The sequence below is a fragment of the Anoplopoma fimbria genome, chromosome 23, assembly GCF_027596085.1.
Source record: "Anoplopoma fimbria isolate UVic2021 breed Golden Eagle Sablefish chromosome 23, Afim_UVic_2022, whole genome shotgun sequence".
In the NCBI taxonomy this organism is placed as follows: Eukaryota; Metazoa; Chordata; class Actinopteri; order Perciformes; family Anoplopomatidae; genus Anoplopoma; species Anoplopoma fimbria.
The window spans coordinates 16813454-16840692 of NC_072471.1; the positions used below are offsets into that span (position 1 = coordinate 16813454).

At 42.8% G+C, this 27239-nt stretch overlaps 2 protein-coding genes across 2 annotated transcripts in view; one reads left to right on the plus strand and one right to left on the minus strand.

Annotated features, from left to right (window-relative positions):
* Positions 1-472: 472 nt before the first annotated feature.
* Positions 473-12987, plus strand: csrp2 (cysteine and glycine-rich protein 2). Its single transcript, XM_054624369.1, has 6 exons — positions 473-565; positions 2640-2762; positions 5032-5200; positions 6833-6962; positions 8710-8803; positions 11542-12987. Exons 2-6 carry the CDS (start codon positions 2651-2653, stop codon positions 11616-11618), a joined length of 582 nt encoding a protein of 193 aa, XP_054480344.1. The 5' UTR covers positions 473-565; positions 2640-2650; the 3' UTR covers positions 11619-12987.
* Positions 12988-14350: 1363 nt separating this feature from the next.
* Positions 14351-27239, minus strand: part of zdhhc17 (zinc finger DHHC-type palmitoyltransferase 17) — a 29189-nt gene continuing 16300 nt past the window's right edge. The window contains exons 9-17 of the mRNA XM_054624370.1: positions 26761-26903; positions 25014-25116; positions 18467-18589; positions 17482-17544; positions 17287-17380; positions 15906-15989; positions 15350-15507; positions 15127-15221; positions 14351-14718 (exon numbers count right to left, since the gene is read on the minus strand). Of these exons, the coding sequence (XP_054480345.1) occupies positions 14580-14718; positions 15127-15221; positions 15350-15507; positions 15906-15989; positions 17287-17380; positions 17482-17544; positions 18467-18589; positions 25014-25116; positions 26761-26903 (1002 nt within the window). The 3' untranslated portion in view covers positions 14351-14579. The remainder of the gene's footprint in view (positions 14719-15126; positions 15222-15349; positions 15508-15905; positions 15990-17286; positions 17381-17481; positions 17545-18466; positions 18590-25013; positions 25117-26760; positions 26904-27239) is intronic.

Consider the following 27239-nt stretch of genomic DNA (forward strand, 5'->3'; position numbering starts at 1 on the left):
AATATATTTATTGGCTTTTCAAATTTTTCAACAAATAGACAGACAAATACAAATATTCACATATAAAACAAATAAAAAACAAATCACAAGTAAATAATAATACCTAAAAAAAAAAAAAATCACAAGTAAATAATAATAATGTAAATAATAATAAACGATACTAAAAGAGAGATACATGAGTAATTACAACCTGCATTTTCTAATTTTAAATCTATTTAATTATTTTTTTTGGCGGGGCATATTTTAATGAAACTTAGGGCATCGTTTTAATGGTTTGAGATTCTCGCCTGTAAAACAAAAATCTTCCATGTAAGCTGTCATGAGTCAATTACATACGCATGATTATTTTACAAGGTGTATTAGAACAGCAATGATTTATAGTCCTCTGTTGAGCATGCTTCATAATGTCTGACAGCACCTGAAGGCAGCAGTGATGAGTTCACGCCCCTTGAAACATGTGGAGGATGTGGCACTGCAGCGTCGGTGTGTGAGTCTCTGCTGAGGAGCCGGAGGTCGTCTGGATACACAGGCAGCGTCTATTCCTGCTTTTAAAAGTCTACACAAGGTAACTTTTATTTTTACTCTAAAACATTTTTGCTGAAACTCAATGATGTCGATTTCAGACCGATTTACTGACAAACTTGTACTTTTTTATTTAATGCTATTGAAAATATAATGTTGTGGGGTTTAAGAGCAGATTAAGTTAGTGTTTTCTATACGTTGTATAACAAACTGTGACAACTTTGTCGCAATAACCACAGTTTCCAAGTGAATCTCTTTAGTTATGCGTTGCCCAATTGTCACTGCGTCAGTCAGCTCCCTCAGTCAATACTATGGACACATTGATGTTAATTATTATGTTTATTATGTTAACAGCATTCTAAACACAGAAAGACAAATTATAAAGCTAACAAGCCAAACATTACCAACGAACTATTGGGTAACATAAATGAATATATCATTTAACTTGTGGGTGTTTTTAATACGGTAGGACGTCAGTAATAACATGCGAACGCTGCTGTGTTATTTTGTTGTCATATTATATATTAAGTCGAAGGGAAATGTCATTTATTTCCTCTAATAACGTGACCTAATACACTTTTGTGAGAGCAAAACCTCACTGTACCAACCAGTACAGCAGAATGTAGTCCCATCTAAAGTCACATTGACACTTGGTCCAGCTGCTACTATTGTTTAAGTATGTTTTCAAGGGTCAGAGAGGTTAAACCGTATATCGACAACAGTATACTGAAAAATGCCAGGAAAAAAAAAGTTAAATTAACAATAAGATGCATTAATTATGGCAGTAATGTATCCCAGAGTTTCCAGAGGATTCGGGGAATCACCCTTATGTAAAGAGTTCAACAATAATAACGTTTCACTGGTCTTGGTTCTTGGAACATTTAAATGCCTATCAATGATCTCACAGCTGTTTAAGATTATCTTCTGGGTACAAACACTGAATACTGAATGAAAGAAGTTGTTTAGAAATCACTGAATATCAGACAAATATTGGTCTCAGGCGACTTAAGTCTAAAAATATCATTAATGAATGATATATATATATATATATAATGATACATAACTGCTTAATTGTAGACTAGCTAATACCAGTGAACCATGCAAGGCTTTAAACACACAGCTGACTTGTCTGTGTGTTTGCCTTCTCATCACACCCAACCCCCCCGAGGGAACTTTGGGGGTAATGTAAGTGTTCTTTGGATCCCCTGTCATGCTCGGGCCTGTTTTACAGTCTCTATTCCAGCTGGGAGGAGGACCGACCAGATTAATAGTTTTTACTGCTTTGTGCTTTCTTTTCAAATGAATCAAGAATAACAGTGCTTTTTCATTTTTAGTCTTCCCCAATGAGATATCGCAGCAGGCTTGCTTTGCGGTGATGAAATGTTAAATCTGTCTCTTATAGAACCTCATCAACTCCCTCTTGACACATTTTTTAAATGGGAGTGAGTTTGTAATTACAGAGATCCACATGTGAGTCAGGGAGTGAATGAGTGCGTCATGTTATGGAGGCTCTGTGTGGTAACAACATTGCTTTCTTTACGCTCACACTTCTTCGCTGCGGTTTGTGTTTGTCTCCTGCCTTCATGGCCCTACAGACAACAAAAGACCTGAAACATTCCTCTGGGTATTAGTCCACCCTGTTGTTTCGCCCGACCTCTTTTGCTTTGTTTTGTTTGTTTGGAGCAGTGGATTCAGTTCAACTATGTGCAATATTAGAAACCCAGCAATGCAGGCTCTCCAAGGCAGATATAGTTATTACATGTGGATCAAGCAGCTCTGTGCTTTAAATATGACAAGAGCTCCCTGACTTTAGAAGCAAAGTTATTCAAACAACGATTAAACAACATGCTCCTCTCCATCAAAAACTACAGTTGGCGTGCTTTTTAGCAAGGCATTTCTCGCCCCAAGTAGAGCTTATCGGGGCTATGAACATGGCTACACACATCTCCACTTATCCCAGGTAGAATTGCTGAAAAGAAATGAATGCTGAATTTCACGGTCACCTCTGTGAATAAAGCCTGAAAAGAGTCGTCATCAGAGCGAGGGGAGGAGGACGGACTAAGTAACCCTGCCCCAGATTATTCAGCCTCTCATATCATCTCCATCTCTCTTCTCAGAAACACAAACGATGCCGAACTGGGGAGGAGGAAACAAGTGCTCGGCGTGCCACGGAACGGTTTACCACGCCGAGGAGGTGCAGTGCGACGGGAAGAGTTTCCACAAATGCTGTTTTCTCTGCAGTAAGTACAGCTGGAACACCTTAATTTGTGGATTAAGATCACATTTAAAGACCAAGGGATGGTGCTTGTTCTGGCACATGAAGTATTTTTGTCACGGCTAACAATTTTTCAAGCATACCACATTTTTCACGTTAATTTCCAAGCTCAGCCAGCAACTAAATTTCTTACTTTTTATAAACATGGTCTGGATCAGTTTACCCAATGAAGGGAGTATTACTCATTTAACATAAAGCGTGTATTACCAACATTGGGACATGGAGTTTAAAGACATGGGCATTTACCATGGATGGTTGGTCCAAAAGAGGCTATGGGGTGGCATTATGGGAAGTGTAGGATACTGCACTTACTCCATGGTATGGACTAAAAATCAGGATGCTCAGCCTCCCCTGCTGCTTTGATTTTGAAGTTGAAGATCCCCTTTAATATTATGTTCTTGCCACGTAGTAAAGCATGAGTGAAAGACAATTTTAGATTTGAGAACTTATGACTGTAGAGTATATCATTAACAAGCCCCACTCCCAAAAAAGGAAACCTGTCGGACAAACAGAGAAAAACTGTGAGAAGCGGTGTGAAAGGATCATTTAAACTTCTTGGATTGAAAAGGCCACTGAAAGTTAATAAACGGGAGCCAACTCTCACGTCTCAGATGTCTGAGTTTCTCCATTAGCACGCAGACAAACACTTGTTAAAGAGAAAGTCTCAGACAGCTCAGACATTTTTCAAGCCGTTGTCTGACCTTGCCAAAAGTCTTAAAAGTAATTATGTGAACATAAGACCTGCCCAGAGCAGATATTGCATCAACCTGCACATATTATTTAATACTAGTTTTTTTCTATTACGTCCTTGGTCCAAGCTGCAGACAGCCATGGAAGATCAGGAGAAAGACTGGTAAACTCAGTTTCACCTCTCCACAGCTGGTCAAAGAAAGCATATACTGACATTTGTCTTACTGGTCACTGTTTGGTGATTTCACACTGTATTATTAGCAGTATGTTCGGCGGGGTGGGCGGATTGTCCTGCTCTTGAACCACTCTTGAAATGCCAGTCAAGAAGCTCCAGCAAAAGAGAGCAGAATTATACAAACACTTTCATTTAGCTGCTATCAATAGAAGACCAAAGCAAAATGAGCCACAACGTGGTTTATTTTCTCCAGCGGTTCTCAAACAACGGATGCTTTGTCTGACATTCCTATTGAGGACATGATGGGCATGGGGACTTGGTGTCCTTGGCTCTCCTTTGCCCTTTTCTCCAGTTTCTCAGTTTGACATTCTGTGACATTCACCTCTTTTCATTTCTGTGTATGAAAGGCATCTATATTCTGACAGAACTGTCACACAGAGCCTCACATGATTCTTCGTACACTTACTGGGGCTTTTATCTTCTTTTTGATATGCTTATATTCTATGCCAGCAGTTACGCGTGAAGATTGATGATCTCACTGTAGTGGAGGGAAACTTGAAATACTCGAGTTGTTTGGACATACAGAAATCTTCAAACAAACTTCCAAATCTTTCATTTTGAAAGTGTTGCAAGATCAGAGAGCTGTGAGTGGAAGCATTTTTTCCCAGCCAGTTGCGTGAAATATTAAACCGTTATCAGACGGTCACACAGTGCTGGCCAGTGTTTGAAGAATTCCACTAATCCCAGCACTAGCCAGTGTGCAGTCTTAAGCCACCATAATGCCTTGTTTTTCCAAACGATGCATTCTTTGCTTTGTACAAACCTTCCAAAAACAAATCTTCCCAATTGCCACTGTAGAGTCGAGATCTAATGGATCCTGCACTGACATCAGAAAAACTAGTTATGATCAAAATCTGGATTAAAATACCATACATTAAAGACGGGGCCCTACTACTTAATACTTTTACTTTATAGGTTGGGTTATTCTGTTTTCCCAGTTCTGCTTACTTAAAGTGCTTAAATGTGCAAACACTGGTATTCAAAGCATCTATTGCCTGCACACAGCTCTCAACATGGAGACTGCTGAGCCAGCGGCTTGCAGCTAACGTGATAACAGTGATAACAGTGCAAACAACGGCAGCAGTGCAGACAAAGCTAACAGTGTTAACCTGGGGGAGAATAGGATGGGTGGGTGCTACGCTTCCATGTCGACACAGTAGGTCCGGTCGGTGTTTTCACCTCTAAGTGTTGTATGGAAGCAGTGCAGAGTGACGGACATTTCAGCGACATCCTGATCACCTGATACAGATGCCGTGTTTCTTTGACATCATTCCACTAACGTAACCCCTATCTCTCTGTGCGTCTCCAGTGGTCTGCAGGAAGGGCTTGGACAGCAACAGTCTGGCTATTCATGACCAGGAGATCTACTGCAAGTCGTGCTACGGGAAAAAGTACGGCCCCAAAGGCTACGGCTACGGTCAGGGGGCCGGGACGCTCAACATGGACCGAGGGGAGCGGCTGGGAATCAAACACGAAGAGTAAGCTGGGCTGCCGATTGTTATGATCAAGATGGTTATCTCATCCAACATGGAACCAAAGTTATCTGCTTGAGTATGCTGTGTGACGCTGTATGCAGCGATATCATGGGATCCATCATCTCTGTGTATGCTGCTACTCAGGGTTGTGTTGTGCTTCTGTCTTCCTGTTTGGGACTGTCTATGCTTTGTCAGAGCTTTGTTGTTGTTTTTTTCTATGTGGCTGTTTTGCAATCATTATAGATTTATTACCACACAGAAGACATCTTGAAATGTCTGAATAAAGGATCATTCATCACACTCAATTGCACAAGTGATTGCTGTGCGGTTGATAAGGTCAGTGAGTTCAGCGGCTTAATGATGTTTGTCCTGGCTGCTGACTCTGACTGTGCTATTGGCCACCAAACAGCATACATGCATTGTGCTGAACTTGGAATAGTTTTAAATAAATACATTAAAAAAAGATGCTTTACATAGAATTCATATCAGCTAATGTCAAATACAGACACAGTCAAAACGCCCTTCCCCCCCCCTTATTGCTGTCCACTTGTATAGCATCTTTACAAAAGGAACAGCAGGAACATGAGTCAGTGGGAACTGCTGGGTGAGTGGGTAAATGGCAATAAGAGACACTGCTAGAGACATCATCCAGTAACTAAAAGCTAGCAGAATTTGTTTCTTGAAAAGACATTAAATGAGACCCTCTGCTCTTCCCTGCATCCGTTTTATCTTTCTTACTGCATTAACCACATATTTGTTGTGGTTTGCTGTAGTTCCAAGAAGAGGAAAGTCGAAGCTGAAGTCTGAAATTCAGAGCAATAATCTAATAGTTTAATACATTGTCTAATAGTCTAATAGAGTCTATTGCTTTCCAAACGTCTATACTCTCTGTGCTCTCGTATCGCATAATGACAAAGTGAGTGTTTGACTGTTTGTCCTCATTATACACATGATGTGACGGCACCAACAAACAAACAAACAGGAGAACACAGGCCCACTAACACCCACCTACCCTGAATGTTTACTCCTGCCTCAGGCGTCAGGTGATGACTGTTATGAAAGAGTTGATTATGTAACCAGCTTTTCCTCCTCTCTGTCCGCCGCCACAAAGGGCTTCATTCAGGGGCCACTGGGGCTGGCGGTCACCCTCCGATAAGCACCGCTCCAGGGGCCCCGGTGTGCCCTGCTCACTTTCCCACCACTGCATGAGGACAGAGAGAAAAGCGGTACATGAGTAGGGTCTGCAGGGTTTATTTCTGGTGCTTTTGTCTTTACATTTTTTTTTTTTTCAATCATTTATGAAGTTGTCTCAAAAGATGAAGAATTAATGTTTAACTGATACTTTACTAAGGGAGTTATGAAGGTATTTATTACTGCGTATGTCAATGTTTGGGTCATACTTGGTTCACTATTAGTAAATGAGTGAATGTTTTCTCAAGAAAGAGGAGACTCTATTACACAATGTGTTTCATTTCAAAATCGGATATTCTTAAGAAATTGATTTTTCTAATTACTTTTTAAAAAGGAAAACTGATATGTTTAGTGACTAGATCTTTTGGATGATGGTGATTTTCGGATTCATGTTTTTTTGGAAAACAATTTGTAATGTGCTTCATCTCCTTTTTTCCCCCTTAGGACACAGACCCACAGACCGACCACCAACCCCAACCCCTCCAAGTTTGCCCAGAAGTTTGGAGGTTCAGACAAATGTGCCCGGTGTGGAGACTCAGTCTATGCAGCTGAGAAGATCATGGGCGCAGGCAAGGTGAGAGCTCTGTCCTCCGAGGATGACATTAGTACTTTTGAGTGAAATATCTCAACATCTATTGAATTAGTTACCATGATATTTAGTACCTACATTCATGTTCCCCTCAACATCAATTGTAATCACTTTTATGATCCCATGACTTTTATCTAGAGCCACTATCAAGTCAAAATCTTAGTTTATTGCTATAGTTTATGACTAAATATGACCAAAACAAGGGACAGTCCCATCAGGCTCAGATGTACTTTGTTTGAAGTGCTTATTTAAAAATGTTAACATGCTAATATGCTCAAATAAAATTGGTAAATATTGCTAGGTTAGACATCGACCTTGAACAGTTAATGTTAGGCCTTGACCTCAAACAGTTAAGGTAAGAATAGGTCTGCGGGCAGAGAGTATTGCAGGCGTATTTACACGTTGTCAAAATTCTGGTAAACCATCGAGATTGGACCATGTTAACAATGTCCTTTTGATCCTGCTAGCATGCTGACATTTGTATTTAGCTCAAGTCCCCAGTGTGCCTGGTTACAGCCGTGCCCAGCTGCTAGCATGGCTACAGACTTCTAGTTTTGTAGGATATAACCGACAAAGCCAGAGAGTTGTGTTTGTAGAATAAGAAACCCACTTTGGATTACTTTTGGAGTACAGGCATCTGCCAGGATATGAGCCAAGTCGATTATTAGGCTGTCACTAGTGGAGCCAAGTAGCAAAATTGATGACTGTGGCGAGGATTTATTAATTGTAATGACAACACTGACCGAGAGCGTACAAGTAGGCTGCCCCTGGGAATCTGATCTTTTACCCCAGAATGTTTAGGATGTGCTCCTGCAACTTTAGTCTGGTGTTTCGTGATCACACTAATGAAAAAACAGACTTTGTGTCACAGAATTGAAGCTTCTATGTGAACTAAACAGGCTTATAATGACCGGTCAAATGTGTGGTGGGTATTCCACACTACGATTATATAACGTTTAAGCACTAACGACTCCAACAGGAATCAAACCTCCCAAGCAGTGTTGGTTCCTTGAACTCTGCAGAACCCAAATCTACATCTCAAACCACAGGGGTAAAACTTGTTTGACTGGATTGAACGCACATGGTTTTAACAGTGCTGAACCACAGGCAGGAGGTTTGGCGTGGTCTCCTCTAATGAGAGAACACAAATCCTGTTTTTATGATTGAAGCCATTTCATGACGTTAAGATGGGAGCTTCCTAACAGCTGGTGTTAATCGTTGGAGGGCTGTCTGGACACTGGGGTTCTGGCAGACTTACAGTGGATGAAGTCACGAGGCTCACACTCTTGAGGATGTTTCAGCAGGATGTTTGGTTCCGAGGAACAAAATCAATGACTCTCAGAGTAGATGTTGATTTGTGTTCTGAGGATCTCCAGAGTAGAGTGTTTCCTGTCGCTGATCTCATGTGGATTCACACAAGCTGTTTTATGGAAGGTGATGTCATCGGGCTGTTAATGTGTTTCCTAATGGGAGAAAATCTACGAGGCCCCACTCATTGGCTCAAAGCATAACCTGTAATTTTTCTGTGTGAGATTCTTTGATGGGACTTGATAAAGGAAACGATGACGTATGCTGCAAGAAACATCTGCTATTATCAGCTCTAAAATAACTAACGCAACTTTGTTTTTTTTGGTCTTACAATTTAAGGTAGATTTAGCATAAAAGCATGACGACAGACTTTAACAGCACTAAAATGCTCAGCACAATTAAACTTCTCCCTTTCTCCTCATAGCCGTGGCACAAGAACTGCTTCCGCTGTGCTAAATGTGGAAAGAGCCTGGAGTCGACCACTCAGACTGAGAAAGAAGGGGAGATCTACTGCAAATGTGAGATAAAAACATCTGAGATGCAACTTCTATGTGTAACGTTTCATTTACAGCAACAGATTGTTTCTGTAGAATTTCTGATGGATTACTGTCATAACTAAGCCCTCACAGAGAGCCAGGAAAAAGACAAGGTGACATAACATTTGCGTTATCCACCATGATCAGCAACAATGGAATTTCTCACTAAAACATCCATGAAAGATTATTATGGGTATATTTTACTGTGTGATCACTGACACAATAGACTTAATTTCACTCAAACTCAAACTTTCTAGACATGAAAGATTTAGACCTGATAAACTTCAGCATGTTGGCATTGTCGCTGTGAGCATGTCATCACCATGCTGGTGTAGCAGAAATTCTGTCACAGGACTCTCGGAGTGCGTTTCTGGCGTTAGGGTGCCCGCCAGTTTATGAAAGCCAGCCCCGTTGTTTTTGCCGCTATGTCGCCATTTTTACATCTTTTTCATGTTGAAGCCTGCTTCGATGGGGCACCTGATCGCCACGTTTTTATAGGAGTCCCGAACACAGCAAAATAAGAAAATCCACTGCCACAAACGTCTAGTGAGTCAAAAGTGATAATTAAGATTAAGGTAATTTTGGGGGGGTCCAAACATTGTTTTTTAGGAAATCCTACTCATTATGCCTTTAAAGAATTTGCTTGTTTTACCACCAAAATATTGACAGTCTCATCAACGTCAACAGAACATTTGGTGTGCCTGTATTTTTTGGATCCCACTGGCCTTTTCAAGCTAACAGAGCTGCTTACTGGGGGCAGAGACACGTGCAGTGTGACCTCCACCGTGAGTTCTCCCTCCTCATCAGCACAATGAGAAGGGGGGGTTTGGTTAAACAGAAGACATAGAAGCAGACATGAACACGTGCACACAGACGCCAGCAGATGGATGTTTGCTCAGGGTGATGATGAAACCTTGTACTGATAAGGAGGAATGTTGCATCTCAGCTCTAAACCCAAACAGGCCAGACTCTGCTGCTATCAGTCTGTGGTTTAGAGACATCCCAAACTCTGACCGAGCAGCAGCTGGACTTTGTTACTCTTAATCAGGAAAACTTGGCGAACACGCATGTGAACAACAGCAGGATGGAGATGTTCCACTTTGTTAACTTTTAGTTTAAAACAAACCAGGAGTGGTGTTCAGAGAATATAAAGAACAAGTCAGAAATACTGCACCTCATTGTTCCAACCACAACCTGAGTGGTGAGCTCGTTTTAGACTTTGCATGTTGATGTGAGGTAAACAGCTCGGAGTGTTCGCTGCCCTGTTAAAACACACAAACACACACACAAACAGGTGTTTTCTATTCTGGCAGATGTACCCAGGTTGAAGGTGGTCAAAACTGCTGGAGTTCCGTGTAACAGGAAAATGAAGGAGATGTCTTAATTAGACGCAATAAAACCAGCTGTGGCTCATCTCAGTACAAACTAAACGGTGTACATCTAGGATGCTCAAATAATGCTGTGTGTCTGGAATTTATCTTAGGAGCAAAGACAGATCTGTTATTTTACCAGTCTGTGTTTAAACTGGACAGTTTGCATGTCTAGAAGAATAGAAGCAGGTTTGTTCTATCCATCATCTTTGATGGAAACCCCACAATACTGTTTAGTTAATTATTTGTAAAAAAAAGTTATGTGGATGATCAGCAAAATTCACATATGTAAACATTTAACTTAGCCAGATACACAAAGAAAAAACACTTTAACAAGATAAAAGGGAAAATTCATCACCTTGTAATGTGGATGTCCGATCAGTGTTGATGGTCCTCAGTGTGAGCTCTACTGACCCAGAAAGCCGAGTTTGCTGCCAAAAACTTCTGATGTTCTTCCTGCTTCCAGCCCCGTCATTTGACTTGACAGTGAAGAAGTTGGAGGCAAGCAAGAAACACAGGCTGCTGTTCCAGATTACACTTTTTTCATTCTCTACTTCTGAATAGCCAGAGTGCTCTAGATGCTGCAAGAAAGAACAGAAACAGAACTGCCTTGTTCTATTTGTTCTCTGGATAACTCTGGAAATGGCATCCTACGATATGAGTGCAGAGGATGTTATGGACATTTTTAGTTGTTTTGGCTGACTCGAATGATAGCCGTATTTTTGGAGCTGAAGAAATGCGCTGGCGAGAGCTCGAGAGGATCTGGCCTTGCTTGGACCCTCTGGACGTCAGAACCTCCCGCACAATGCATCCTGGTACATGAAGGCACTGCAGGCACGAGGAGAACTCAGCTCTCTGTGTCAATATAGCACTGAGGAATGAATTGCTTCAGTTGACTCCATTTACCATCAACACTGATTGGACATCCACATAAAAAAAGTGTTGAATTTTCACTTTAGGCCAGAAGACATTTTATCAGCTCTGGGATACACACACGCACACACGCACGCACACACACACACACACACACACACACACACACACACACACACACACACACACACACACACACACACACACACACACACACACACACACACACACACACACACACACACACACACACACACACACACACACACACACACACACACACACACACACACTTAGAATAACACGGTACTACACAACTCTCTTAATGGTGACCCTTGTCAGCAACATGAAATCATTTTTCTTGCATCCCCTAACAACACTTAAACAGTTTTTAAATGACTGTTTTTAGTCGATCATGTAAGGATGCAGTCATCTGCAGCTTGTTAATGTTTATCTTTCCTCTCTCTCCCTCCACAGCGTGTTACGCCAAGAACTTTGGGCCCAAAGGCTTTGGTTATGGCCAAGGAGCCGGCACTCTGGTTCACGCTCAGTGATGACATGCTGCTCTACATTCCTCCGTCCGACATGAACGCCCACCGGCCCTCGTCTTTCCTCCCTCGTGTGCTTTTATGTTAAAGTCTGTGCTCATGATACAAATAAAAATCATTAACAAACCCAAACCCGCTTGTTCACATTTGACTGTATTTTATTATTAAAGCCATTAAAACTGAACCATGCCCATATGTTTACATCTGAAGCGGAGTTACAGTGATGTCTGAAGGTGGGCAGAGAGGCACTGGAGATGATTATGTGCTTTATCTTTTTTTGTGTTTTTTGTATATATTTTATTATCCCACATGGCGAAGGGGAGAGGGGAGACAGAACAGAACAGAAACTTTTCAGGCTGCTGGAAGAACTAGTGAGGACTGATACGGCTTTGAATTCATATCCTGGATGAGTTCTGCCCTAGAAAAAAAACAAAAAAAACAGGAGCGCTCCTTTTTTTCTTTTTTTACCTCCTGTCACTTAAAAGGCAATATTATAACACAAGTGGTTAGTTACTGATATGAAATCAAGTCACGACCTTTGACCTTTAAAGCACGCAATCACTGGCGGCCTTGTGTCTTTGCAGGGCAGAAATGACATCATGATCAGTGGTTGGTTATCAAAGATGGGGGGACGACATGGAACAACGACATAACTGTCCCCTGATGACTATGATGATGATGCAAACACGAGGCCCAAAAGTTCTGGAGGCCTCCATTTTAATAGAACCTCCCCTCTACCCTTTAAACTATTGCATGATCACATTTCAGCTTTTAGAAAACAAAAAAAGGAGTTGGCGTCTGCCGTAGTTCTCTAGTGTCTTTGCTTTACAATTTGTACATCCAGTGGTATAACAAACCCAGCGATATATGACATAGAAAAAAACAAAAAAACCTTTAGGATGACTACAGAGTCCACAAGCATGGAACATTCCAAAAAATATTACACACTTGCACAGGAGGGCCCGACTGCAAATCTGGCAACCTGAAAGAAAACTTCCACTAAACACACTGGATTTGAGAGAAATCAAACTGATTCAAAAAAAACATATACAGACAAATTAACATAATGCAGAAAAGTACTTGCAAATACTCAACATTCACTATATACAGACACGTGGCTTGCCGGGCTGTCACCATGGTGACGACTACGCGGTCGGGTTGATGGGAGGGGGGGACGACGACGACGTGAGAGCCCAGCTGTCCCGAGCATCGTACATGCAGTGGATAGTCCTCGGCAGGGGGAGGGTTTGGGTATTTAGGGGTTAAAATGCCTATAGACAGCATGTGTCGGACATCACTAGAAGCTACGGTCATACACTTGGAATATAGTCACTTGATCATCTTCTTTCCGTTTGGTTGGAACCCCCCCCCCCCCCCCCCCCCCCAAAACTCAAAAAATAAAAAATCCAGGAGCACCTTTAACTAACACTGACAAAAAGAAAATAGTTACAGAAGATATTGTTTATGTACAGGTGCACATTCTTTACACTTCAGTCCATCCTGCTGCTGACTGGGGGGGGGGGGGGGGGGGGTGTCCAGACAGGAAGTGATTGGAGGTGGCCATGTCTGATGGGGCCCCTCCTTCTCTTCCTCTCTGTAAACAATGGAAGCGGCGCTGCTGGGCCCATGTGTTCAGTAACAGCCAAAGAAATATATAACTAAAAATAAATCATCAGTGCAATGTCGTAGGCAGACAAAAGACAAACAAAACAAAATAAGACTTTACAGCTTTTTGAGAGAAACACACACATGGAATGAACCTTCCTTGTAAACTCGTCTGTCCTTCTTCCCCCTTCCTCTTATACTCTGCTGTTAATAAATACACTATATAGGGGTTTACTGTGAAGTTCCCGGGCTCCCGTGTCAAACCGCGACAGGTACTTGTTTAATCATTTGATCTCATAAAAACCTACTCAGCTAAAATGATGTGAAATGTAAAAATGGTGGCGCTAGCACATAGTTACTTTATCTATAAATAGTTTTAAAATAAATATACCTGTATCACATTGTCTGTAGGATATTTTGTGTCTCCTCTACGGTGGTGGTCGCCGCTGAAGGAGTCACGCACGTCGTCCTGTCTTTACTGCCATGTGACGTCTGTTTTCAGGTTGCTAAAAAAGAAACCGCTTGGATATCTCGACAGGGGAGAAGTCGGACTCCTGCAGCGGCTCCACCTCTTACCCAACTCTGATGAGTTCAACTATGTTGGCAAATCCTCATCAGCACGACTCATCACGGTGCAAAATCAAGACCTTTTAAAAAAAAACAAAAAAAGACATTCCCTTATCTCTATCATACTTAGAAACAAATTCATGGTTAAAAAAAAGAAAAGCCTCCCTGGCCACCACAGTTATCTTTCACAGGAACAACGGGTTTCCTGAACCAATCAAACACAACAAAAAAATACATACAGGGCATATCAACAGGGACACCATAAATAAGGATATAAAGTGGGAGGGACAAAGGGCGATACTGCCACGTTATGGTGCTGCTGTCTCCGCAGCGACGCGTCTCCGGTAACAAACAGAAATGCTTTTATTTTGTAACTCCTCTGGTCCGTCGGCCTCACTCCTCTCCGTTTTTTGCCTGGCAGCAACGCACCGTCCAAAAGGGCTGAGGAGAAGAGACGAGGTGGAGGGGCGGGACGGCTGTTGCTGTAGAATAGTAGTAGTAGTAGTAATAGTAGTAAAGGTGGTGGTGAGGGCGGAGAAGAGGGGGTGGGGGGGGATGGGGGGGATGTGTGGGTGTGGTGTTGCCCCGTAACAGCATGCTAGTCCTGGCTGATTTTTATTTTTTTCTCTAAGTCTTTTTGATCGGTGTGGGAGAGATGGTCCAAAAAAAGCAAGCGCTCTTGAGAACAGCATCGCTCCGATATGAACGCCAGCGTGGGGGTGGGAGGGTAATCCTTCTAAGTGACGCTTGACTTCCCCCCCCCCACCTTCCCCTTTTCTTTCTCCTCTTCCTCCTCTACACCAGCTGGTAGCCCGAGCCTGACGTCTGGTCGTACTCTATTGTGTACTGCGTGGTCCAGTCCACCGCCACGGGCCGGATCAGACCGCAGCAGCGGATCTCGAAGAAATCTATGAGGTTTCTGATGCAGCCATGGCTGAGAGAGAGAGAGAGAGAGAGAGAGAGAGAGGGAGGGAGGGGGGGGAGCGTGATCACCATGGTAACAGCTAAAGCGTACTATTACATATCTTCTAAAACTGCTCGTGGCATTATTAAAAGACTACTCCATCAATTTAGCTTCACGCTCTCTCTCAAAACCTGGTGCTTACATTACCCACAGTGCAATTTGACCGCCGAAAGCGCAGTGTGAGGTTCTTTTGGCCCAATCGGCGCTGCCTCAAGTGACATCACTTGAGGATATTAATCACACCTTACACAGCTACCTCTAACATATCTTTTTTTCCCCTAATTCAGGTGAACCAAGCCTTTAATGTTTTTACTGAAACTCCCTGACAGAATGAGATTTAGCTTTCTGTAGTAAACAAATAAAGAGAAGATCACTCACTTGAAGGGGCTTTCGATGGACGTGGCTGTGACTTTAAAGTGCTTGTATCTCCGAGCGTTCATCCTCTCGTTGGTGGTGATTCCCAGAGCGGCGATCTAAGAGAGGTAAAGGCAAATACGTCAGCCAACATTAGTTGTACATAGACATGAATATCAAGTTCAGGGTACATTAATCCATGCATGTGTATTACAAGCTCAATTTGTAAATCATAGTTTTCCCAGACCTGGTAGAGCTGACACATGATGAGCACCGCCACCCACATGAAGTGGAAGATGCTGTTGAGGAACATCCAGAACATCCAGGGAGAGCAAGAGGCGATCTGGGTCAGGTAGAGCCAGAAACCATCCTTGGCATAACTGGTGGCACAGTGGATCCTCCAGTCTGAGGGAGAAGAGACAGATGTGAGGGAGAAGAGACAGAATGTGAGGGAGAAGAGACAGATGAGGGAGGGAGATGTGAGGGACAGAATGTGAGGGAGAAGAGACAGATGTGAGGGAGAAGAGACAGAATGTGAGGGAGAAGAGACAGATGTGAGGGAGAAGAGACAGATGTGAGGGAGAAGAGACAGATGTGAGGGAGAAGAGATAGATGTGAGGGAGAAGAGACAGAATGTGAGGGAGAAGAGACAGAATGTGAGGGAGAAGAGACAGATGTGAGGGAGAAGAGACAGAATGTGAGGGAGAAGAGACAGATGTGAGGGAGAAGAGACAGATGTGAGGTAGTTTGCAGAGAAACAGGATAAGTGAGGATCTAGGGGATATATTTTTTTATCTACTCACAGGAAATGCAGCCGTATATCATCCAGCAGATCATGCAGAGCAGGAAGAACAGGTAACCCATGAAATAGCGATGATTCCCACTTCCTGTTGAGGAGAAACAAACATGTCATGTCCCATTCTCATCACCTTAACTCGTTGCTTTGGTCGTCTCTGCCGACTGAAGGGAGGTCAAGTGAAAGAATAGTCCAGAAGTGACTGTGATACACATTTATACACATGAACAGATAATACATTCATCCTCCAGAGACTGTGGAAGCTGTGGGCTGCAGACAGGGGAACATTTCTATATGAATTAATCTTTAATGTGTAGTAAGAGGAGTTTGTAAGGCTGCACTTACACAAAGTGCTGCTTTGAGCTAAATGCTTAACGTTTTCATTAGTTTGGCATGTATTGTACTGGACAAACTAGTGGCACCAGAGGAAAAGTCTCTTAGGGGAATGTGAGTTTTTAGGGACTGTTGAAGTGTTGTAACTCTATTATAATAATAATAAATACATTCTGCAAAGCCCCGCCCTACTCTGCCTTTGATTGGATAGTACTTGTTGGCTCCTTTGCAGGATTTGTCAAGTTTACTGCTTATGAACCAGAATGGTGGAGGGCTGGCAGGGTTAGGATGGCAGCATTCTCTTTAAGTGCTCTAATACATAATAACATCATTGTTTGAGAATTTTGATGGAATAAGATTGTAGAACCTCAATGTTGTCTCGCACACCCCTTAGCTAGAACATTTTAAATGGCACTTCATAACGCGGTTGCCGACCGTGCTCTAAAAGAGGACAGACTTAACAAGGAAACCCAGAACTGCAGGAACATTTGCAATGTTTTTCTCAGGCGCCTTCCTGGCCACCTGGTCTGATAGCGGAAGAGAAAGCCCCATGCACTCCTTCCTTCCCCAACTGTCTCCGGTGAGACGCCATCAGACACAATCCTGGACACACAATCTGGCTTCCCTTTACAACTTCATTCTGCCCTCTTCACTTCCTGCATCTCGTCCTTAGAGCCATCTCCACTGTGTTGTCTAAATTAATGAACAAGTAAATGGAAACTTACTTAAAAATGTCTACACTTCATGATGTTCTCTGTAAAATTAATTGAAATGCAATAACCAAACCTATTTTTCAGACAAATCTTGTGTAATTTGGACCAGTGCTCATTCAAGGTATACCAACTTACTCATATGTTCATCATTTCCCTCAGCATGTTTATTTCTGTTGTGTACCAGACCAAGAATAAATTGAGAGCAGGAGTAAGGACACATGTTGCTAGTTAGAGTGGAATATGGAGCTGATAAAACACCACAATAAAAAAACCACAACTCTCAGTCGGGGGAAGGAAAATTAGGAGTGTGTGGAAGTGAGCGTGACATCCTCGTTGACGTACCGACACAGTTCCCCACCCAGGGACAGTGGTGGTCGAACTTGGCGATGCAGCGGTTGCACACGGCGCAGTGTTTGGACCTGATGGGCTTCCGTATCTGTAAGGACGCAGTCGCAAAAAGAAGCCAATAGGATTTATTATCATTATTTCTGTTTTCCTCTGCGTGTATGGTCTTGTAAGAGAGGAGTCAGATTTTACCAAGCAGGTGCTGCAGAATATGCTCAGATCCAGGCTGCCTGTCTCTGCCAGCTCCACAATTGTCTGGAGGAAGGAAACAAGAAACAAAAGAAGGATTTCTTTTTAAAAAGTGGACAGAGGCGTGGCAGAAAAAAATGAACTTACAACTGAGAAATTCATCTTGACGAGTTCTATTTGGCACCGCAACAAAAGACCTCCTGACAGCGGACAAGCTGAGGCTGGGGTTTCCAGCCGAGCGATCACACTGAACAAAAGCTACAGTAGGGTTTACAGTTTCATAGAGTCATTAGTTTGTTTCCGTTATTAAGGCAAACATACTTAACATAAGGGGTTTGGATTTGATCTCATCTGCACAAATACTTTTGTTTCAGTTTGCGTTTACAGCATTACAGACAGTACGTCACTGTGCAAATAAACTAAAGCTGCAGAAATCAGAGGAACACAAGAGGTGGAAGGGGGCTCCTGTGCAGGGAAAGGAAAGCTTTGAAGCCTTGTGATCCAGAGGCGAGTCCTGCTCTGTGCTGAACAATGCAGGGTAAATATAGCTCCTCATCAATCACAGGGCCCGGTAGGAAGAAGAGGCCTCTGTTGTCCCCCATTAGAGTGGGATAATGAGGTTAGGGGGGGACACCGAGAGGCCAGAGGAATCAGCCATCGGGTAGCGGAGATTTCTCGTTCACTAAAATTAATGATCGGACGCCTGTATTTACTGCACACACATTAAAAAGGGACAGTGTGTAGGATCCCCCCCTCCACTCACTCCTCCCTTTCCAAGATTGCTGTAATGTTAGCTGCCCAGTGCTAACAAATCCCCCATAAATGCTACACACTGGCCCTTTTAACACTTAGTGAAGTAAAATACGACAATAACAAAATCACAAACACTCAAAGGAGAAAAAAGTGGCTGAAATACAAGAAAGCATTATCACTAAGTAGGGTTTCAAACATTTCTTCCAAACGGTGTTCCTGCTGTCGGTGTTTTTACCTTTTTCTTCTGCTCCTCTGATGCTTTGATGATTCCCGGGTCAGACTTCCAGGATTTGCCAAAGTTGTAGAACAGAGCCAGGGTGTTTAACAGGAAGGGCAAGTGGACAGTGACAAAGGGGAGATGTGCAGCGAAGGTTAAGGAAGACGAACCAACAGCTTCTTCTACATCGCTTTTCTTAACAGGTTTTTAAAACTGCCGTTTTTATCTTCAACACAATCAAGTCCTATATTTTCTTGCCTGGGAATTTCAACGAGAGAGATTCTCTCTTATTATGTCAACAAAACCGTGTCCTGTATTCTATTACAATGACTTCAGTCTGAGTTGGACTCTCACTTGATGGTGACTCGACTAATGTGCAGACTGTCACGCAGAGAGCAGCTCTGTCTCATCTCGACTCACCCATTCACCTCCTCATGACTTCCTTTCATACAAACATAGGAGGGAGACCATGAACCATTCCCGCTGCAGAGTAAAAAAACTACCAGCACCAACATACTGGTTATATGACACTGTTTTCCACAGTGAGTGTATAAATGTAAATGGGCTGATACCTGTTCCCAAAGAGCTCTGGTGAGCAGTTTCTACATTCCTCTGTTCAACCGAGTGAAGCCTGTAACTGATTAGTAGCAGAGTCACTCATGCAGATGTGCATGACTCGGCTAAAATCCCACAGGAAACCCAGCCAAGTGACACACAGAGGCCCAGACTGTGAAAGCCTCGACACTATTTGCTAATTCTTGGCTGAAAATGGGAGAGTGGGAAGAGTATGATGCAATTTTGACACAAAAAAAAGCTACATTCGTCACTGTTGAGAAACTGACACGGCACAGAGGAAGAATAAAATAGCTAGAGTTTCACATGTGTCTTTTGCATCCTGCAAATTTTTTTCCATCCTCTTTCAACGCAAGATCGGCAATGGAAGCTGGCAGACCACTATGCTTCCACTTGTAGCAGAGATGTGTTCCATAAATGTCTTTCTGGATCATATTCTGGGCTTAAAATGAAACACCTGCATTGTTGCTATAACAAGTTTAATACATGCCAAAAGCATATATGGGAGCTCACTGAAACTCACACGTTTTCGCAGTGTGAGAAACCATTTGTCTATCAAATGCAAAAGTCAGAAGCATTTATCCATGAATATATAAAGAGAACTGGATATAGTGTTGGAGGCAGCATCCCTGTTCATTCCTATGGAAGTTGCTCAGTGCCGCATTTAGCAGAAAAAGTTTGACTTCTGAGTATAAACTACCATGATCTTGTGATCTTCAGCATTATGGGACCAGTAGAGCAAGCGCACTAGTATTTCCTTTATCCGTGCCTCACAGCCCTCGGTCCTGAGTAACAGACATCTCTTTCCCCATGCAAATCAATGGGGAAAAAGGTATTTTTGGGCCCAAATGTATCACATGACTTATTCCATCGTAGCCACCATGTACAGTTTCTTCAAAGCCTGGCAGTCTTCTTTGGGGCTTGGATTCATCGCCTGTGAACCATGAAAATGTTGTGACAAACCATCCAATGGTTGATATTTCAGTCTAGGCCAAAGTAGAGGACTAACTGCCCCACACTGCCGCCCCTTGTTCTAGATCTGGACATCTAAACCTAAATAACCGCCGCTTTCACTGGTCCATCAAATACTACTTCCATTATAATCTTCAGCCAAACTCACCATCCTTTAAATCATACATTCGGGTTTAGGTGCAAAGAGAAGTTTCTCTTCTTCTACTGAATTGTAGCGGCATAATAAGGCTTGTTATTTAAGTTCATACTACACGCTTCGATTCAAACCAAACGCTGAATCTGGATCACCAAAACAAACTGGATGTGAACACCAGCCATGAAAACGCCAAATCCACCACAACAAGCGATACTAAAAAATCATCTGAAGCATGAGGGAAACACAACATGACACAAACCATTAAGCATCGAAATAACATGCCCAAACAGCAACTTCCTTTCACCCCTCTGGCACAGTTATGACTTCATTGATGAGCACTTACCGAGCACTGACAGAGATAGAGGCTTCTCTACAAGTCCCTAAAGACCACATGAAGCCATTGATCTTCAGAAGTATCTCCATAAAGAACTGGGTGTTGACTTAATAAGTAAAACCCTCTCAGAGCGATCAATGCATCTCCTCAGACAAATGGGTTCAAGCTTCCTCAGGGAGAGACGGTGGTCTCCTCCCGTTAGCACCCATTTATCTTTTGAAAGGTTGAGTGGTGAGGTGTTTTTGACAAGGTCTCCCAACCCATCAAGAGGCTCACAGACAGATTCATTGGTGTGGTACTGAAGACTTACAATGACATGCAGACATACTATAGTGTCATTAATGTTACATCAGTACAGTACTAAACTCCAGTGCATCATTCATTCTGTTCTTTTAAGACGTTCACCTGCTGGAAATGCATTCATGAGCGAAGTCTATTGTGGAAAATGTCTGGGAGAGACATAAAAAGAAAGAAAAAAAGTATCATCTTACAGCTCCACCCATCATTTGATCTGATTTCAACCACAGGCTTGTGGGGGAGGATGAGCTCACAATGGCTGAAAGTGGGTCAGGACTGAATAAAGAGTTTCAACCTGGGAGGTGGAACGAAGGTGTGGAAGAGACTGGGGCTGTGGAACAAAGACGTGGTGAAAATCACGCATTTTCGTCACCTAAAACAGTAAAAAGTGAAAATGTCTCCGCTCACATCTGACCAGATAATCGTCGGGCCAGTACGCTTCAAACCAGATGTTGGAATCCTTCAGCCCACAACTCAAATAAAAGGTTTATATTCTCATCCTTAAATCCAAGTTCAATAAACCAAGTGCTTGTTGGATGTTGGTCGAACGGCTTCGGAAAACCACTTCACTCACTGCTTTCAGACATCAGAATTTAAGTGCAATTGAATTTCCAGGAAATCAGCAAAAGAAAATGCTAATTGATATTTCTAACCGCTACTTATGCTATGTTTAATTTGAGTAGTCACGCGCTTTGAATTTAACGGCCAGTGGTCAGGTGCCATTTAACCACAGCAGAGGAAGAGATAGCGTAATTAAACGAGCTCCAGTCAAACTTCAATCAAGTGAAAAACAATGTAGAAAACATGACGGGAATCTGGCATTTCTGTTTGTTTGGTGCATTCATTTGAGAGGAGTTACAGTCTCCTCACCTCTCCACCTAGATTTAATGTTTTTGTCTGCTGCTATTTCTGTTTCAGTGGATGATCAAGTTGCAAGCTTCATTTGCTACATCTGTTTTCATTGCACTTTGTCAAATTTCGTTTTCATCGAAGCACAAACTTTTCCTCCTCAGCCAAGGTGACATTTGTATTCGTAATTGTGATATTACGACCTTGTAAGTTGCTGCATTTCCACTAATGAATGCCCCCTTCACACAGTGCTGAAGCAGTTGAGGTGAGAAACTAAGACATGAACTTCTCACTCAAGCTGTCTTTCATTCATTTTCAACACAACTACAATCCGTCATGTGCACAAACAAGTGCAACACTATGAATGCCTTCCTGGAAAGAGTGTCCAAAAGTGTGCACTAATGTCAACGTTCTCACTCATTTGAGCCTTGAATTTATCATTAACTTCTAGTTAAGGAGAGACACTACAGGTGTACAGGCTGACTTACAAGACAAGTGTTTTTTGGTATTACAAGTTTTATGACAATGTATGTTTAAGTAAGTCAAATCGAGGGCCTCTCGTTGCATCACAGACTACATACACTTCTGTGAGGACACCATTGTGCCAACAAAGAAGGTCCGCTGCTACCACAACAACAAGCCGTGGATCAGCAAAGAGTTGAAGGGCCTTCTCAACAGGAAGAAGAGGGCCTTCATGGCTAAGGACAGAGGGGAACTTCGGGCTGAAGAGAAAGCTGAGAGAGGCTAAGAACAGCTACAGGGAGAAGATCGAGGCTAAGATGGGACAGAACAACACTAAAGAGGTGTGGAACGGGATGAAAATGATGACAGGCTGCAGTCTGCCTTCATCTGGAGTACAGGGTGACCTAGCACTCGCATCGGAGCTCAACCTATTCTTCAATAGGTTCGACACTACCCCCACCCCGGTGTGCTCCGATAGTGAGGCTAGGTCTCCACCTAACACCTCTTCCCCCATTCACACCTCTGCTGGAGTCTCTGCTCCCCCTTCCATCTCCACCTCAGCCACCTCCCCCTCTCTCAGCAGACTGTTAGGACCAGAGGATCACAGCCCCCCCCTCACCCACTAGCCCTCTTCAGACCAACATCTCCACAGCACATCTCCACACCAGTGGACCAGGACAGCCCATCACTCCCCCCATTCCCCCTACAACTGTTCACCCACGGCCAGGAGCTCACAGCTCCCTTCAAACCCCCTCACCACCCAGCCCCACCTTCACCACCATCCAGGTACAGCATCAGCTCTCCAGGCTTCAGATAAGCAAAGCCAGTGGACCTGATGACATCAGCCCTAGGTTGCTGAAAGTGTGTGCTGGACAGCTGGCAGCTCCTCTCAGGCACCTCTTCAATCTCTCCCTGAGGTTGAAGAAGGTGCCCACAATCTGGAAGACGTCCTGCATCGTCCCGGTGCCGAAGAAGAGTCGTCCCAGCGGTCTTAATGACTACAGACCTGTGGCCCTGACATCACACGTCATGAAGACCCTGGAGAGACTGGTTCTGCGGCACCTGAGGACCCAGCTTACAGCTTTCCTGGACCCACTACAGTTCGCCTATCTGCCACACATCGGGGTGGAGGACTCCATCATCTACCTGACGCACAAGGCCCTCTCTCACCTGGAGAAGCTGGGAAGCACTGTGAGAGTCATGTTCTTTGACTTCTCCAGTGCTTTCAACACCATCCAGCCCTCTCTACTGAGAGAGAAGCTGCTGGAGATGCAAAAAAATCTCAAACTTCACAAGTGCTTAAAAAACGATGGCACGTCTTAAAACAAGCCACCAAACCATCCAGTCCCACAGTGCTCCTGATTTGCATATCACTTGATTTGCATATATACATGTGATTATAAAATATATCTCATTTGAATGCACAGAGGCAACAAGAACAAGAAGCAACTGTCCACCTGAGAGAGAGAGAGAGAGCCATCAGTCTACAACGATGCAGGAGCAAAACTAACCTCCTTGAGCTGTCAGGAACATCACTTTCAACTAAAAAAAGGCAGACAAAAGACACCATTACTAGAAGCAGATTCATTGCAGATACAGCACACAGTCTAAATGACTACCTTGATAGCTGGAGGGCAAACGAGAATAACTAGTTTTTGACAAGGAAATGTCTCCGCACAAGAAAGAACCTGCCTGCTGTCAAAGGCAACATTTGATTCATGTAGGAACAAACATTTACCAGACTGCAGGTTGAATTGTATCCCAACCCCTGCACATGTGAATACTTGGCCTAGGGGGCAGGTCAGGAGCAGGTCTGTCATTGTAGTAGATGTCTTCCATTAATTCTATGTCAAGTAGACACGCCATACACCCATGAAAATCTCCAGCAGCATTTTATGAGAACAGAGAAGGGAACGGTTTTCTTTTCCAATAAGCGCGGGTCAAAGTCATCTTACTCTCTTCTCATTAGCGGGGCAGTGAGGCATAAAATCAAATGCCTTCCACAAACGAGAACTCCCCTCTCACCTCCGGCAATTAGTAGCTTCCGAACAGAAAGGCAATTCTTCCATTACAGAAAAAAACGAGAGCACCCGCGCTAAGGTCAACCGCAACTCTTTAAGAGTCGCTTCGTTGGGTTTCACCCAGCAGCATCTACACACTAAACTCCCTGTTCACAACTTTAACACAGCAACATGCACTGAAAACTTAGCAGCATGTTTATTGAGACACACAATGTGAGCCACATTTTCACTTAAATATCCATCACAATGAGACCGTTCTAGCATGCAGTTGTTTTAACAGAGTTTCCACCAACTCTTTCTGTAGTCCACGGCCTGTAACTTAATCTCACTGATGATTCTGCGTTCCAACACAAGCACTTTTCTCCTCTGCAACCAAAATGCATCACAGGCAGCAGAAAGCAGTCTCCTGCTTGGAGATCACAAGTTTGCCAGTTTCACAAACTGCCCTGACAGATTCATATAAGCTCTCAGCCTTTGTTGAATGACTTGTGCAATTCTAAATAAGCCAAAGATAAATAGCCCATTTTAACCAGCATGCAACACAAGTGTAAGGCTTTGAATTGAAGTCTGTTTTCCAGACGATGAGTGCCAGGTCTGGAAACATTGGCATGCTTTTTCCCCCCATCAAAGTGGGACTAATCTGACTGAGCAACTACCACATTCTGTAATTCAAATAACGTTCAATCTCATATAGCACAGAACAAAGCTCCAATGGAAGTCATCCCGATTTTGTCTCTCTTACTGATGCTATATATATGCAGTCTTCTAAGCTAATGGGCCGCTGACTGTTGCGTCATTGTGTGTCCACGTGCGGATCATTCTGCTCATCTAACGCACAGCAAGAAAGAGGAATTTCCCCAAAATGTCAAACTATCCCTCTAAGAAAACAAAGACTGATGCTTTCTTAAGACGGAAAAGGATATCGTTCCAGAACCAGTAGAACCAGGTGGCGTACATCCAGAACTTGGTGGCCAGATAGATTCCCAGAGGGAGAGCGCTGTGCATGGAGTGGTCAAAGAAAGCCCTGCACAGAGAGAGGAGAGAAGAAGGGTTCTGGTTATCAGCAGTGTTTCTTAAAAAGGTAAGCTGTTCATTTCTGAGTTTTTGTTTTGTCATTGTCCCATATCTATCTCATTACAACTTGTTGCTGTTGTTTTGGCAAATCATAAGAAGCCAGAATTGTCCTTTATTGTGCATTATTCCCCTTAAGACACTGCTCAGTTCATAACTTATGTGTTCAATAGATCAAGGCACTCTTCCTGCAGATGTGAAACTGCTCCCTGTAAGCACATATGGACGAATGCAAACCTGGGTCTTAAATCTGAATCCTGCAGACTGCACCAAAAATAAACCAAACCATAACCTGCAGTTGGACTCACAGTCACCATTGTTTATTTTACCAAGTAGGTATTCCAAGAATGTCAGTAAAGAAAAGCTAAAACACTGCGTAATGTGTGTTATTTTAGTCACAGCGCTAACAGTAGTGACGGGCACAACAAACTATACCAGCAGGACCAGGTGGCCGTGGTAATGGGGCTTAAGTAAGAGGGACAATGTGTGTGTGTTTATTTAAGGGAGTATTTGTTTATGAATGGTGTGGAATGTCCAAAATGACATGTGTGTTTGCACGCAAGAATATGTGCATGTGCAGTTTATGTGCTTGCGCAATAAAGACTGTGTGTATTCAATGGTGTGTCAAGTACATCTATTGTAGTATGCCGTATGTGTGTGGTGTCAGGAAATGATTTGCATGGGACTAGTATCACTCGGGGACCTCTAGTCATTTGTCATAATTTAGGAGGTCGTCTTTGATCTTAATCCTGTGAGAATCTGCCATGTACGCAATTTGTCCAGTTAAAATTCCACTGAAAACTACCTATCATGTTTCACCAAACACAGATGTCATGTGACAATAGTAGTCCAGTGCGGATCAGAATGTTTGTGATTTGGGGTCTTTTTTCTTTATGTAAGTGTTGGTTTTTTTCAGCTCCTTTTTTCTGTCACTTTCCTGGTAAAGAAGTATAGAGGCAGCATTGGGAATTATAAATTAAAGTTTTGTATCAAATATAATTTTTTATACATTCAAAGCTTTAAATGTCATCAACCTAAAAAATGGGAAATTGGATTTTGTGTCGTTATATAAATGTAATTTATGCTGCTGTGAGATTGCTGATACACGGCCTTGTTCATAGAGGCACTTTTGTATTAACAGTTTTTTGTGAATGTTGTGAACTTTGGAAATTATTACAACTATCTTTTTTTGAAATATTAACATTTGGGCTGAATTAATTACAGAGACGAGGACAAAGCGTGCGAGAGAGAGGAAGAAGCCTTTGGACTCTAACACACTATTACTGCAAGTTATTAATAACATAACAATTTAAATGTCAAAGTTATGAATAAAGCTTTGAGCTATTCTGTTCAACACATCAATAAGCCTGTATAATACAGTAATATTTATAATATTCAATATAAATATTATATAGTTTAATATTGTTAATATAACCAAATGTTAAGCAGAGCCTTGATATCATATCCAGGGGATAAAGTCAGTAAATCAGAGTTAAATACAGACATTAGGGGGTGAAAATCCCCACGTAATACTAGTCCTGTGTAAATGCTAGTGTATGTGTGTGTTATCTGTGTCTTTCATGTAATGGAGACGTACTTGGAGAGGCACTGCACGGTGACCCAGACGCCCGCGTACATGAGGCCCTTGATCAGCCACGAGTCAATGTCCAGGTCAGCAATGAAGCCAACTAGCCAGATGACCAGGAAGGGTGTTGCCAGCATCACCTTCTGCCTGAACTCCTGCAGGAGGAGGAGAGGAAGGAGACAGAAAGGCGAAGATATAAGAAAAAACAGAAGGGTAGGAGGTATAGGAGGAGAGAATAGATGCAGTAGAGGTGGTGAAAACGAAGGCATAGAAAGAAGGTGGATTGGTGGAAAAAAGGTGAAAGAGACGACAAAGTATTAGGGGAGATTTATAGGAGACAGATGTGCATTGGGCAAGAGATGAGACAAGACAGAAATGGAAAACACAGATGAGATTTTTACAAGGAGGAAGGATTCTGTGGTCGTTACAAAGAGTTTTATAAAGGTGAAAATATTTCCTATAATTCATGTCAGCCAGGGTAATGAATCATG